The sequence below is a fragment of the Theobroma umbraticum genome, unplaced genomic scaffold (genome assembly GCF_002168275.2).
Source record: "Theobroma umbraticum cultivar Fairchild unplaced genomic scaffold, ASM216827v3 scaffold_30.0, whole genome shotgun sequence".
Taxonomy (NCBI): Eukaryota; Viridiplantae; Streptophyta; class Magnoliopsida; order Malvales; family Malvaceae; genus Theobroma; species Theobroma umbraticum.
The window spans coordinates 13,524,078-13,536,473 of NW_018397254.1; the positions used below are offsets into that span (position 1 = coordinate 13,524,078).

A 12,396-nucleotide genomic window follows, 5' to 3' on the forward strand; every position below is an offset into this window, starting at 1 on the left:
CTTGTATGATGCACCCATCTAGCCCACAGCTACCACCGCAAGCTTTCAACGCTGCGATGGTGGTCCTTTCAGCATTGCGGCCTTAATTGCCATGTTGCCTTCTGTGTAATCTACATCTATCTATCATTTTCTAACGTGGTTTTCAAATTGATCTGATCTAAATTGGGTGACATGGTAAACACAAAAGTTGTAGCCCATTATCTTAGCTTTTTAATGAATCAAAAATCACATCAATTGGACTTCTTTAGCTATAGTTATCTTTAAATTACCACAACATGTACAAGTAATACCTTCACCATACTTCACCCTGCGCACCGCATATCCTGCACATAATCATGAGAGAAATCGATAGTAATTCTTCTTAAAAGTAAATTAAACTAAAATAAAGTAGAATTAAAGTAAATCAACTTAATTCAACTATTCAACATGTAATCTAACTTTACTTAGAAAAATAATTGAAATGCTCAAATATGAACATAAAACCCAAAGGTCTAGTACTAAAGTCCTAAATATGTGTTAAAAATAACTCTATATAATAGAGTTATCAACATCACAAAACTAATTTATCTTCTGGATGCTCATTCAAATACCGACTACTTGTAGACCTCAATTTCCTGGCAAATATTATTAAGGATTTCACATTATGATCAACCCTTATTTACATAATGCTGACAGCTCATATATTTTATGAATCTAACCTACTTAGACAACATTGTTAAGGATTTATATGCTCAATCCCTACTTGGTACATAATGTCAAGTAATTCGGTCGAGTCCATTTAAGCTACAAGTGCCAAATTGTGTTGTATTCCTTGAACAGGAGCTCAGATGCTCCATGGACCTAACCAATGTATCCAATGCCAACCACTCATACATAATTGAAAATATTGCAATGTTGATAACTCATATAGTCTATGGACCTAACCAATTGACCTATTAAATTCAATTTGAGGTTGGTTGGTTAGGTTTATAAAATATTTGAGTGACGGGTTTCATTATACTCCCTAAACAAAATAAATGACAAATTATTATTAATCTTTAATTTTCTTACTGGTAGGAAATCAATTTCAACAAAAACTTAAGTATCACGTATGAACAATCTATTCCATTAACAACTCACATGACCTTGGACACATGAATTAAAATGAAAAACTAAAAGAAGGAAATGAATTTCAATAGACATCTATAGAGAGAAGCTAGCTAGTACCATTGAACACATTAATAAAGCAAAAATAAAAAAAGCATTAAAATTTAATTAAAAAAATAAAGTATAAAACAAGAAAGGAATATAAACTCACACTATTGAGACAATATATATAATATCCGAAAGAGCAATCTCTCCAAATTGTTATTGAGTTGTAAGACTCCGTACTCCAAACCATGCCTCCTTTTTTCTAAGTTATTACATAAATATAGTGACATAGCCTGGTCAACTTGGAAATAATGATGACCAAACTATGTCACCATACTTATTTAATAAACTTGGAAAGAAAAGGCATAGTTTGAAGTATGGAGCTTTAGAAGTTAAGAATCATTTTAAGAGATTGATCTGTTTCAAATATTATGTCTATTATGTCAATAATGTGAGTTTATATTCTTTTATTATTTTATGCTTAATTTTTCCAATTAACCTTAATTCATGTTTATATTTAATTTATTAAGGTGTGTTATGGTACTGGTTAGCTTCTCTCCATAAATGTCTAGTGAAGACAATTTCACTTTTTAGGTTCGCCATATTCATGTGTTCAAGATAATGAGAGTTATTAAATGACATTGATTAACAGTAATAGAAAGCAAAAAGTATATAACCATTTGTTGCTAAATATTGTCTAAGATATTTACTGCTTCACCATACACAAGGCATTGAACATTTTCTGCAAATTTTGCAAATACTACCAAATAGATATCAACAACCTAGTATACTATACCTTTAACTTATTATGTTCAGCAGAACAATCCATTCCTAGCTAGACGTTTACTAAATTGAGAACTACAACCAACTTCAATAATTGTTGAAGAAAGATACGATTTCCATTTAGCGGATGTTAAGCTAGCAATGGATTGTGAAGCAAAACCTTAATGAGCTAAACAAATCGTATAAGTTATAGGTATCTCCTTGGTATTATCTGCAGAACTTTCAGAAAATGTTAAATGCCTTATGAATTGTGAAGTTGGAAATATCTTAAAAGGCATATAGGAACAAATGGTTAATTATACTCTCATGTCGCTATTACAGTTAATTAAGTTATTAGTACATTTATTAATTTAATTTTTTGTAAACTAAATAATGTTACTCATTTAATTAAATTTTTTTAAGCATGTAAACTATTTAAGTCAGTTATTAACACATTAACATATTTAATAATTTTTTAAATTAAATATTATTACTTATTTAATTAATTTTTTACCAATAAATTATTTTATTTTATTGACTACACTATTTAATTAAGTTATTAGTACATTAATTAGGGATGTACAAATTCAAATTGAACTAAACCGAAGTGAGTTTGATTCTTTCGATTTGGTTAGTTCGATATTCAATTATTTCAGTTAATTAAGTTTAATTAAAATGGTTTAATCTATTTGGCTTTTGGTTTTGAATTTTCCTAACTAAAGTAACATGCTAAATTTGAAAATGACTTGAAAATAGCTTATGTTTTGATTTGACAAAATTGTATTTGATTTAAGTTTGATCATAAGCATTTGAAATGTTTCAACTCGTTATTCTAGTCTCCTGAGGTCTTAGAAAATGTTTGATAAGTCCCTTATACTTAGAAACAATCAAGAAGTTTTCAAACCTTGAGTTTTTAGTTAGAGGAAATCAAGAGCAAACATTTCTCTGATTAAGGGTCGATTACAACATCACCAACTCGACCCTAAAGCAAAAACTTGAGAAAAAAATTGAAGCAAGCTTAAAAGGTCGACTCTAGTCATGGAATACTCGACTTAAAAACAAGGAAAGAAGAAATCATGGTTGCCTTGGGTTAAAGGTCGACTTCAATATTAAAAACTTGACTTTTGAAGCAAAGATTTGAAGAATTTCAAATTAAAGGTCAAATCCATCACTCCGATACTCGACTCTAGTGACATGAAAACCTAGAAATTAATGCTCTCAATGGCTATTTTCAATACCAAAATGTGTCTAACTACTCTATTCTCTTGAGAAGGTTTAAAAGAAGGCTCCCATGCATTTTAAAGAAGAAGAAGACTTTGAAATCATTTATTCCACTCCAACATTTCATTCAAGTTTTCCTTCAAAGTATTTATTGAGTTAATTCTCTTGATATTCATTATACCTATTATTCTCAAGCTTAAATGCTTAGCTCACAAACCTTTAAAAGGCATTTATTGCTATTCAATCTCTGTAACACTCTTGTAAATGTTCTAACTTTGTCTTAAAAAGTTAGTGAGGGTTGTGCTTGCTCCTGTGAAAAGGCATTGTGAGGTTGCTCTTGAGCCTCGTAAAAAACAATTGTAAGGGTTGTGCTTGAGTCTGAAAATAAGCATTGTAAAGGTTTTCTTGATCCTATTAAAATGCATTTCTATGTGGATTTGAAACTCTTTGATGAGAGAAGGAAGAGAATGCAGACTTTTGAGAAAGTTAAACCTCTATAAAAACATTTGTATCCTTGCTTTTATTTTTGTTTTGGTTTTCATTGCTGCAAATTTGTTTGAAGGATAATAACTCTTTGGTTTTCAACTCAAGTAGCAAAATTTGGTTGAAAGAAGTTGATTTTTTTGTTGAGTTTGAAACGATTTTTCAAAAAGCCTGATTCACCCCCTCTTGGTTTTAGTTAATTTGAGCTTACTACACTAACCTAATCGAACTAACCGAATTAAAGAATATTTAAAGAAGATAAGTGAGCTTTGAGTTCAAGAAACAAAACAAAATTCTTCATTATTTAGTATTCAATTAAAAAAAACAAAGGAAAATCTCAATAATTTAAAAAACAAAACAAAAGAAAATCTTAACATGAGATCTTATAAAAAAAATACCACATCCTCACATTTTTCAGTAATCGAACCGAGCTAATCAAAGTAGTTCAATGTTCAATTGTTTAGTTACTAAACTATTTCCGTTCAATTTCGATTTTTTTAAAAGAAGAGTTTAGATTTTTTGGTTTTGAGATTTCCAACACTGATTTCACCGAATTAACCGTTTGCATACCCCTAACAGTAATTAATTTAAACTTTTAAAAACTAAATAATATTACTTATTTACTTAAATTTTATTTAATCAATTAAACTATTTAAGTTATTTATTCATTAACTAATTTAATTAATTTTTAAATTAAATATTATTAGTTATTTAATTAATTGTTAACTAATACATTATTTTATTTTATTAATTACATGATTTAATTAAGTTATTAGAAAATTAATAATTTTAAAATTTTAAAAACTAAATAATATTACTTATTTAATTAAATTTTGTTTAATCAATTAAACCGTTTAAGTAAGTTATTAATGCATTATCTAATTTAATTATTTTTGAAATTAAATATTATTACTTATTTAATAATTGTTTACTAATACATTATTTTATTTTATTATTTATATTATTTAATTAAGTTATTAGTACATAAATTAATTTAGTACATAATCAGATATGACTAAGAGACCCATAAGCTATTTGTAACCATCTAAATGTACATCATTTTGGGCATAATATATTGTTTTTTTTAACCATTAACAACTAGCATCAAACAAGCCACTAGAGATAAATAGTATCATGAATATTAACATGTGTTAAAAACCATAAGACATCAATGCACTAACAAAAATAGCCAAAAGACATCAATCAAGCAGTGCACCGGCAAACAAGCAATGCAACAACTTATACTTTTGAAAAAAATGACATCAACAACTAACATCAAACAAGCAATGGACTAGCAAACATAGCCAAATAACATCAACTCACATCCATTAAGATTAAAATTCATCCAACTCAACATTACTTATAATAATGGGAATTCGATGAAATGGGGTCTGCAAGGGGCTGGTGGAAAACTCAACAAAACACTAGCAAACAAAAATCAAATCACAAATTAAAGGTTAAACCAACAATAATCAAACAAAAATAGAAAAACAAGAGGAAAAAAATACCTATAAAGGGTGGGTTCGGCAATGGAGTTCTACCATGCAAATTGGTGGAGTCGACGATAGAGTTCTACTATGTAAACTAGTGGAAATGGAGGTGGAATTCTACCATGTAAACTAGTGGAAACAAGGGCGAAAGGCCTATGTCAACCGTTGGTTATGATCGGGCAACAACCAAACGGCAAGGATGGGCTTTAGGGGCATGGTTCAGGAAAGGTTGAGGCTAAGTGAGAATCAAAAAATAGAGAAAAAAGAAGAAAAGAGAAGAAAAAATGGGAAGAAAGCTGATTGAGTTGGTTATATAGTTCAATTTATCTATGGAAGTTTTTGCTATGCATGGTTGACATTTGATTGATGTATGACTGAATTTTCCCTAACAGAATATTCATCAACATTTTGAAACTTCATCGGTAACCTGCTAACATTTAAGGTAGGCATTATCAATCAATTTTTCTTTAGCATTTCTATTGCTATGTTTCTGACCTCATATGCTTTATTTTTTATTTATCAACAAAAATAACAATAGATAATTTTGTTGGCAAATGTGATTGACACTTGAGTTTACCTTCCTACAATGATGAAAATTTCATTGGTATTTAGGAAAATTCGTCAATATTTTTGTTGGTATTTCTGACCCCGATCCTTTTATTTTTCATTTATTGACAGAAAAAGTAATGAAAGCTTTCGTCAATAATCATGATTGACGTTTGAGTGTACCTTCATCAATCGATGAAAATTTCGTCAACATATTACAAATTTCGTCGATATTTTGATTGCTATGTTTCAATCCTCGAATGCTTTATTTTCCATTTATCAACGAAAGTAATGATGAAGAGTTCTATCCACAAGAATGATTGACGTTTGGGTTTACTTTCCCAACAAATGAAAATTCCGTCGCCATTTTTGAAATTTCATCGGTATACTACTAACATTTAGAATAGCTATTTTCTATTGAAATTTCGTCGAGATATTATGTTAGTACCTTCTATACCGACTGATATAATCCATCAATAGTCTTCGCACAATTGCTTTTATGGCACGCTAAATAAATACTGACTGAGTACCGATGAAAACTGTTCTATTGCTATATTTCATTAGTGTTCCGTTGGTGTTCTGTTGGAAAATAGAAAGATGTTGTCTATCAAAAATCCATTGGCAATCGATTAGCATTTACCAACAAAGTTTTATTAATAGAATCGATTTCATAGGTGAAGTCTAAATTTTTGGTAGTAAGTGTAATTAGTTTATACATTTTTGTACAAATGAAAAATTAATAATTTTTAATTACTAAATAAGAGCCATTGCATTAATGTGTAAAAGTACATTTTTTGTATAAATGTAATGCCAAACAAAAATTGATAAAAATACCCAACTTAGGTCCTATATGACAAAACTTTGCTCAATTTAGTCTCTGTACTCTATAATTTCATTTAAATTATTCCTTATGACATGGTACAAAGAAATCTATTATAAATTTTTTTTTAAAAAAATTTGATTTGACACGTTAGTGCCAAATTAGCATCGTCTAACATGTTAATGCCACATTAGTATAATTAATGATAAATTTAGATAAAGTTAAGCAAAGAAACTCGATTGTATAAAATATCGAAACAAAAGGTTACATTAATCAATTTTGGATAGAAAGATTAAATTGCCCAAAATTTTATAATAAAATGACATATATAGTACTTTGACCAAACATAAGGTAGGTCAATTTAGGGGTGTGCGGTGGTCGGTTTCAATTGATTTTGATTTTAGGAGAAACCAAAACCATCGATTTTGGTAGTCCCTTATGACCGATCGAAGCCTACCAATCATAAGAAAAAATCTGTCAAACAAAACTGACTTCGGTTTTGGCTAGTTGAAAATTCATGTTAGGTTTAGGTTTAAATGGCCCAAAGTTGATAAAATCATAAAATATTTGTGCTGAGCTTGAGCTTAAATTTGTGTCAAACCCATATTTTAAATTGAAATCAAGCTCATGTTGTTTAAATAAATAGTCTAACCCATATAATTTCTTTTTAAATAAGAATTACATAATTAATTTTTAGTAAAAATTATTTTCCTAAGTTTAAGTGACATTACTTTGTTTAGTTTTCTAATAGTGTCATTATGTAAAATATTCAACAACATGAAGGAAGGAAAGAGTTCACCACAATCTCAAACACTTCCAAAATCATTATTAATTCAATTTCATCACATCCCAAATTAAATGAGACAAACTATCAAATGACAAATAAGTTGAATTCATCCAAAATGGGAATCATAATCATATCCAAAATGACAAATATTTAAATGAAAAAATCATATTCCCATTTGAGTGGATTGTGTTTGTGTGGAAACTTCAGAATTCCATTAGTGAAAATAAACTACAACAAACCAATACCCACCCATATTTACAAGGACCACCACTCAGCTCAAAAATAAACACAGTTGACAAATTAATCAAATGACCCATAAGCACAACAATAAAGTACCATATGGGTAAGGAAAAAGGCACAACAGCTAACACCAAAATCAAAATTTACAAACCAAACCTTGAAGATAAATGGTGGGTAAGGAAGAAGGCAGAGAAGGCCAGCAAGTGCAAGTGCAGTGGCAAATGAAGGAAGAATTAATGAGAAAAGGGGTAATTGAAGGTTTTTAATTTAGGGCTTCAAACTTTCAATTCAATCAGGAGTGAGGAATAAGGATTAATGAGAAAAGGAGTAATTTGGGAACAAAAGGGAAGGAAGAGGATGACAGGTTAATGAGACCTATATTTCGAATTTCAACCCCTTCGATTTTCCGATCGATTCAGTTGAGGAAGAATTGTCCCCGATGATCGAACCGTAGTGACTGAATAACTGTCAGTTATAACCGACGCCACAATTCACACCAAATAACTGAGATGCTTGTGGTCAACAATGTTGATTTCAACCTGGTTGCTCAGTTGCAATCGACTGTTGCTCAATCCTAGGTCAGTTGGTAGGTTACGCCACAAAAATATTTGGATACGTCGATGCCCGCCCGAGGACCCATTCGTCATTTTAAAAAGAGACCAGTATATTCTCCGTAATTTCAACCCCTCCTTTGCCTCTCGAATACCTCGTTCTCCCTTCACCAAAAACCAAAGTCCCACACCTACTTTTATCAGTTATCAGTAACCGTAGCTCAACCTCCACCTCCAGATTATCCATGGCGGCTCCTTTCTCAACCCTGGTATATGTATCTCCCCTAACTCTCTTATTTCATCTCCATTCATTTCCTCTTATTTTTAACTTGTTTTTTGTTCTTTTGCAGTCAAATGTGGGTATGCTGTCAGGTGCAAGAAGCCTGTCAAAGAACCCAACACTTAGCCCAACATGTATTGCCGAGAAGCTTCCAGGAAAAGTCTCGATTTCCTCAAGTATTTCATTTTCTGCCAGCTTTTTCTCTGGGTCCTTGCGTCTTCTCCCTTTGACTTCATCCCCGAGGAATTCACATGTTCTCCGCCCTGTCCGAGCCAGTGCTGAGGTAGGTATTTCATTATTTAGTTTTAACTTATAAATTATAAAATTACAGTAATAAAGCATTCAATCTGATGGTGTAGGTAGCAACTTTACAATCAAAAGTAACTCACAAAGTGTATTTGGATATAAGCATCGGAAATCCGGCGGGTAAAGTTGCTGGAAGAATTGTGATTGGATTATATGGTGATGACGTGCCCCAAACAGCCGAGAATTTCCGTGCTCTATGCACAGGTTGTAAATTGTTTTACTTATACACTTAAGTTTTAAAATATTGTAGTAGTTTGGTTTAACAAAGTCTTTTAATCTGTTCCCTAATTTAATTTCCAATTATGTGCATCTTGTTTTAGGAGAGAAGGGCTTTGGGTATAAAGGTTCCACGTTCCATCGTGTAATTAAGGATTTCATGATTCAAGGAGGGGACTTTGATAAAGGAAATGTGGGTGCTTCTTTCAAGCTCTTTACGACTTTATGGTCTTTTGCATGATTGACTATGCTTTTGTTGTAATTGAAGCCACTTTTCTTTTCAAATTAGATTATAATAGAAACTTGCAAATCAATTAGTAGAATCAGATCGCAGTAATGCTGCAATGAATTAAGAAAGATTAATGTTTTTAAAATGTTGTCCTTTACTTTCTCTATCGTATTGAACATTGTGTATTCGAACAAAATCATCTAGCCATCTTCATTGATGATTGCTTGATGTAAGTCTCTTATTTTAGGTTAGTTCGACCTGATGAGCTTGTTAGTCTTTTCTTTGTGCAAATTAGCATTGCTCATGACACAAAAATGCATCCTAGCTAGCAGAAATTCATTTGACTTGTTATTTTGTCTGGAAAGAATAATCTTCACGTTTGATGTAAACACATTCTGCTGCTTTTAGTTTGTAATTTGATTTTGCATAGAGAATACATCTCCTTTGATCAGTTAGGATATCTGTGGTCTCATAGAGTTGAAGGTTTACATCAGCAGTTCATGATCATGTGCTTTCCTAGAATAAGGCTAGAAAAGATGAAGCTCTTTGCGTCTATTGGGATATTAGAGAAACTTTCTTATCGACTAGTTGATAGTTGTTACCTGCACACTTGCATAATAATGCTCAACTCTACCTTGATTAATTAGTAGTCATTTATAGAGGACATCCTTAACAACCCTGTCTATCACTAGGCCTAAATGAGAAGCTTCAATATTCAGTGTAGTTTCTTTGGATGGTGAGAAATACATTATAAGCTTAGGTTAAGGTGTCTTGAAGATGAAGCAAGATTTGTCTCCCCCCACCGCCTTCTTTCCCCCTCTTTAATGAAAATTTAGTGCTGATCTTCTGAATGCTTATTACATAAAGTCCATTTTATTCTTTGCTCTTGGAACCTCATTACTCGTGCTTCTCAGTACCTTCTTATGTACCTTTTTTTTTTGGTGTCTGATCAATGACAAAAAATGCATGTAGTGAAATTGATTACGCATTTCATTTTAATTGTTTGGTTTATGCCCCCTGATGTGAAACATATTTTATCACCTTTAAGGACTTTGCAACCAGCTGGAATATGCTTTTTCTTTAATCTATTTTCACCTTTATTTTAGATTGAACATTGGCAATTGCCTTGGCAGATTCTTTAAAAAGTATTCTTTGCTTTTGCCAAGAAAATTCTCCTTCAATTGTGCCTTCTGTTGTCTTTTGCATGGGACATTAGTATATGAGCTTCCAAGTAGATCTAGCGTGTTGGCATTTATCAGCTTCCAATTGCTCAATTATAATGCAATGACATTTGAAATTTGTTGCAGGGAACAGGAGGCAAAAGTATATATGGTCGTACCTTCAAAGATGAAAACTTCAAGTGTAAGTTGATTCTTGCTTTCATATCATTATTGTGGCAATTTAGAAGTCAAACTATGCCACATCCTTGCTTTAGAAAGATTATGTAGAGGAAGATTGTTTTTCAGGATGATAACAAGGATCATCTAACTTATCAAGTTATTATCTTGTGATCCTCCTTTCCTCTCATCAAAGACTTGAGCAGCAGTCTCTGGCTAATACAGTGTGCTATTAATTAAAACTATAGTTTGTCTGGAATTAGTGAGCAATGGTTCCAAATTTCTGTCTTTTGGTTGTTTTTTTAAACTGCCTTTCATGCATCAGTTGCTGCATATTTCTGATATATAGAATGCCTTGCAGTATTCCATACAGGACCAGGAATTGTTAGTATGGCAAATGCAGGCCCGAACACAAATGGCAGCCAATTTTTCATTTGCACTGTCAAGGTATGTTGATTCCTTTCTTGGTTAAACATCATTGATACACTTCCACACAATGTTTTTGGGTTAGATGTTATCATCATAGTTTCACACAAAAACACACAAAACGAGGTAGACAAGTAGTAAAAACTGTTTCTGTTGTTCTTGCACCTCACGCTGGCTGGTGGCCCATTTTGCTCTAAATATTTATTGGAACTGCCATTATCATGCTCTGTGGCATTACATATGTTAATTGGTACTCTTTTAGTTGACAATATAAGCTGAAAGACTTGACATTTTCCTGACCAGCATAAAAGTGAATAGAGTTTTACCAACAGAACATCTTGTTTATTGTGATTTAATGTTTATAGACTGTCTTCTTTATCTGCTACCAAGATCAATCCAGTGTCTCACATGTGGAAATCAAGTTCTCCTTCAATAAATCCCATTGCAAATATTACAATATAGAGATGACTTTCCTATGTCATTCAATACCATTCAAGCCTAAACTGTCTCAAGTTATCAAATATCTATGTATTGTAATCAACACCTGATATTTAGACAACAAGCATGTTAGAGGTTTCAATTGAAGTTTACTTTTTGGTTGCTGTCATTATTTTCTCAATCTTTATAGGTTGATTCCCTTGAGTTGCAATGGAACTTTTTGCCCAGTTGTAATGAGTTATTGTAGTTACATGTGTGTCAATGTGTGAGTGGGCACACGCGTGCTTGCATGTTGGCTTGATGTTGATGGTTTATCAAATTCAGTTAGCAAAAAAGAAAGAGCTACTCTCAGTGCTTCTCTGCTGGGTTAATGTTGATGGTCTATGTAATTCAGTTAGCAATTATGGAGAGTTATTCTTGCAGTACAAGAATTGTCATTCCAATGTTGATATATCTATTTATGATCTTGGTAAAATTGCAGACCCCATGGCTGGATCAAAGGCATGTTGTGTTCGGGCAGGTTTTGGAAGGCTTTGATGTTGTGAAGCTTATTGAATCACAAGAGACTGATCGCGGAGACCGTCCTAGAAAGAAGGTGGTTGTCAGTGACTGTGGTGAGCTTCCCGTAGCTGAAGCCTGATTCTAGCTGCTCATCTTTGTTTTTTTTCACCCCAAACTTTGGACTAGTTTACTGAATTTTGAAAAGGCTCTAGCTTAATTGAGTTTTGATTTTCCAGAGAATGGTTATCTTTTTAATCATGTCTGAAGACGAGAAACTAAGACTCAGTTATAGAAATTATCACCCTGTCAAACATCATAATGTATTCTTGAAGATGATTGAGCTAGTGAATGGATGGGATGGCGATGGTTTGAGCCATCTGGATATTGGAACGGATGAAAGAAAAATTGAAGAACCCGTTTGCCTGAGAGGAGAGCTTTGGTGTGGTGCGGGCGTGCCGTCAGTGCCTGCAATCACTAAGGGTGAGCGAAATTGAATCGGATTAATGACCCAACCGAATCAAATACAATTTGAATAAAAAAGTTCAATTCAATTAGTTTATGGGGTTTATTTGTCAAAAAAATTTAATGCAATTGATTTATTTGGTCGATTTTTTATTTCAAATTTTTTAAGT

The 12,396-nt window shown here is 32.1% G+C and overlaps 1 protein-coding gene across 1 annotated transcript; it reads left to right on the forward strand.

Annotated features, from left to right (window-relative positions):
- Window positions 1-7,670: 7,670 nt before the first annotated feature.
- On the forward strand, window positions 7,671-12,154 carry PNSL5 (cyclophilin 20-2). Its single transcript, XM_021432027.2, has 7 exons — window positions 7,671-8,300; window positions 8,382-8,594; window positions 8,671-8,821; window positions 8,938-9,026; window positions 10,370-10,424; window positions 10,761-10,846; window positions 11,745-12,154. Exons 1-7 carry the CDS (start codon window positions 8,277-8,279, stop codon window positions 11,901-11,903), a joined length of 777 nt encoding a protein of 258 aa, XP_021287702.1. The 5' UTR covers window positions 7,671-8,276; the 3' UTR covers window positions 11,904-12,154.
- Window positions 12,155-12,396: the final 242 nt, after the last annotated feature.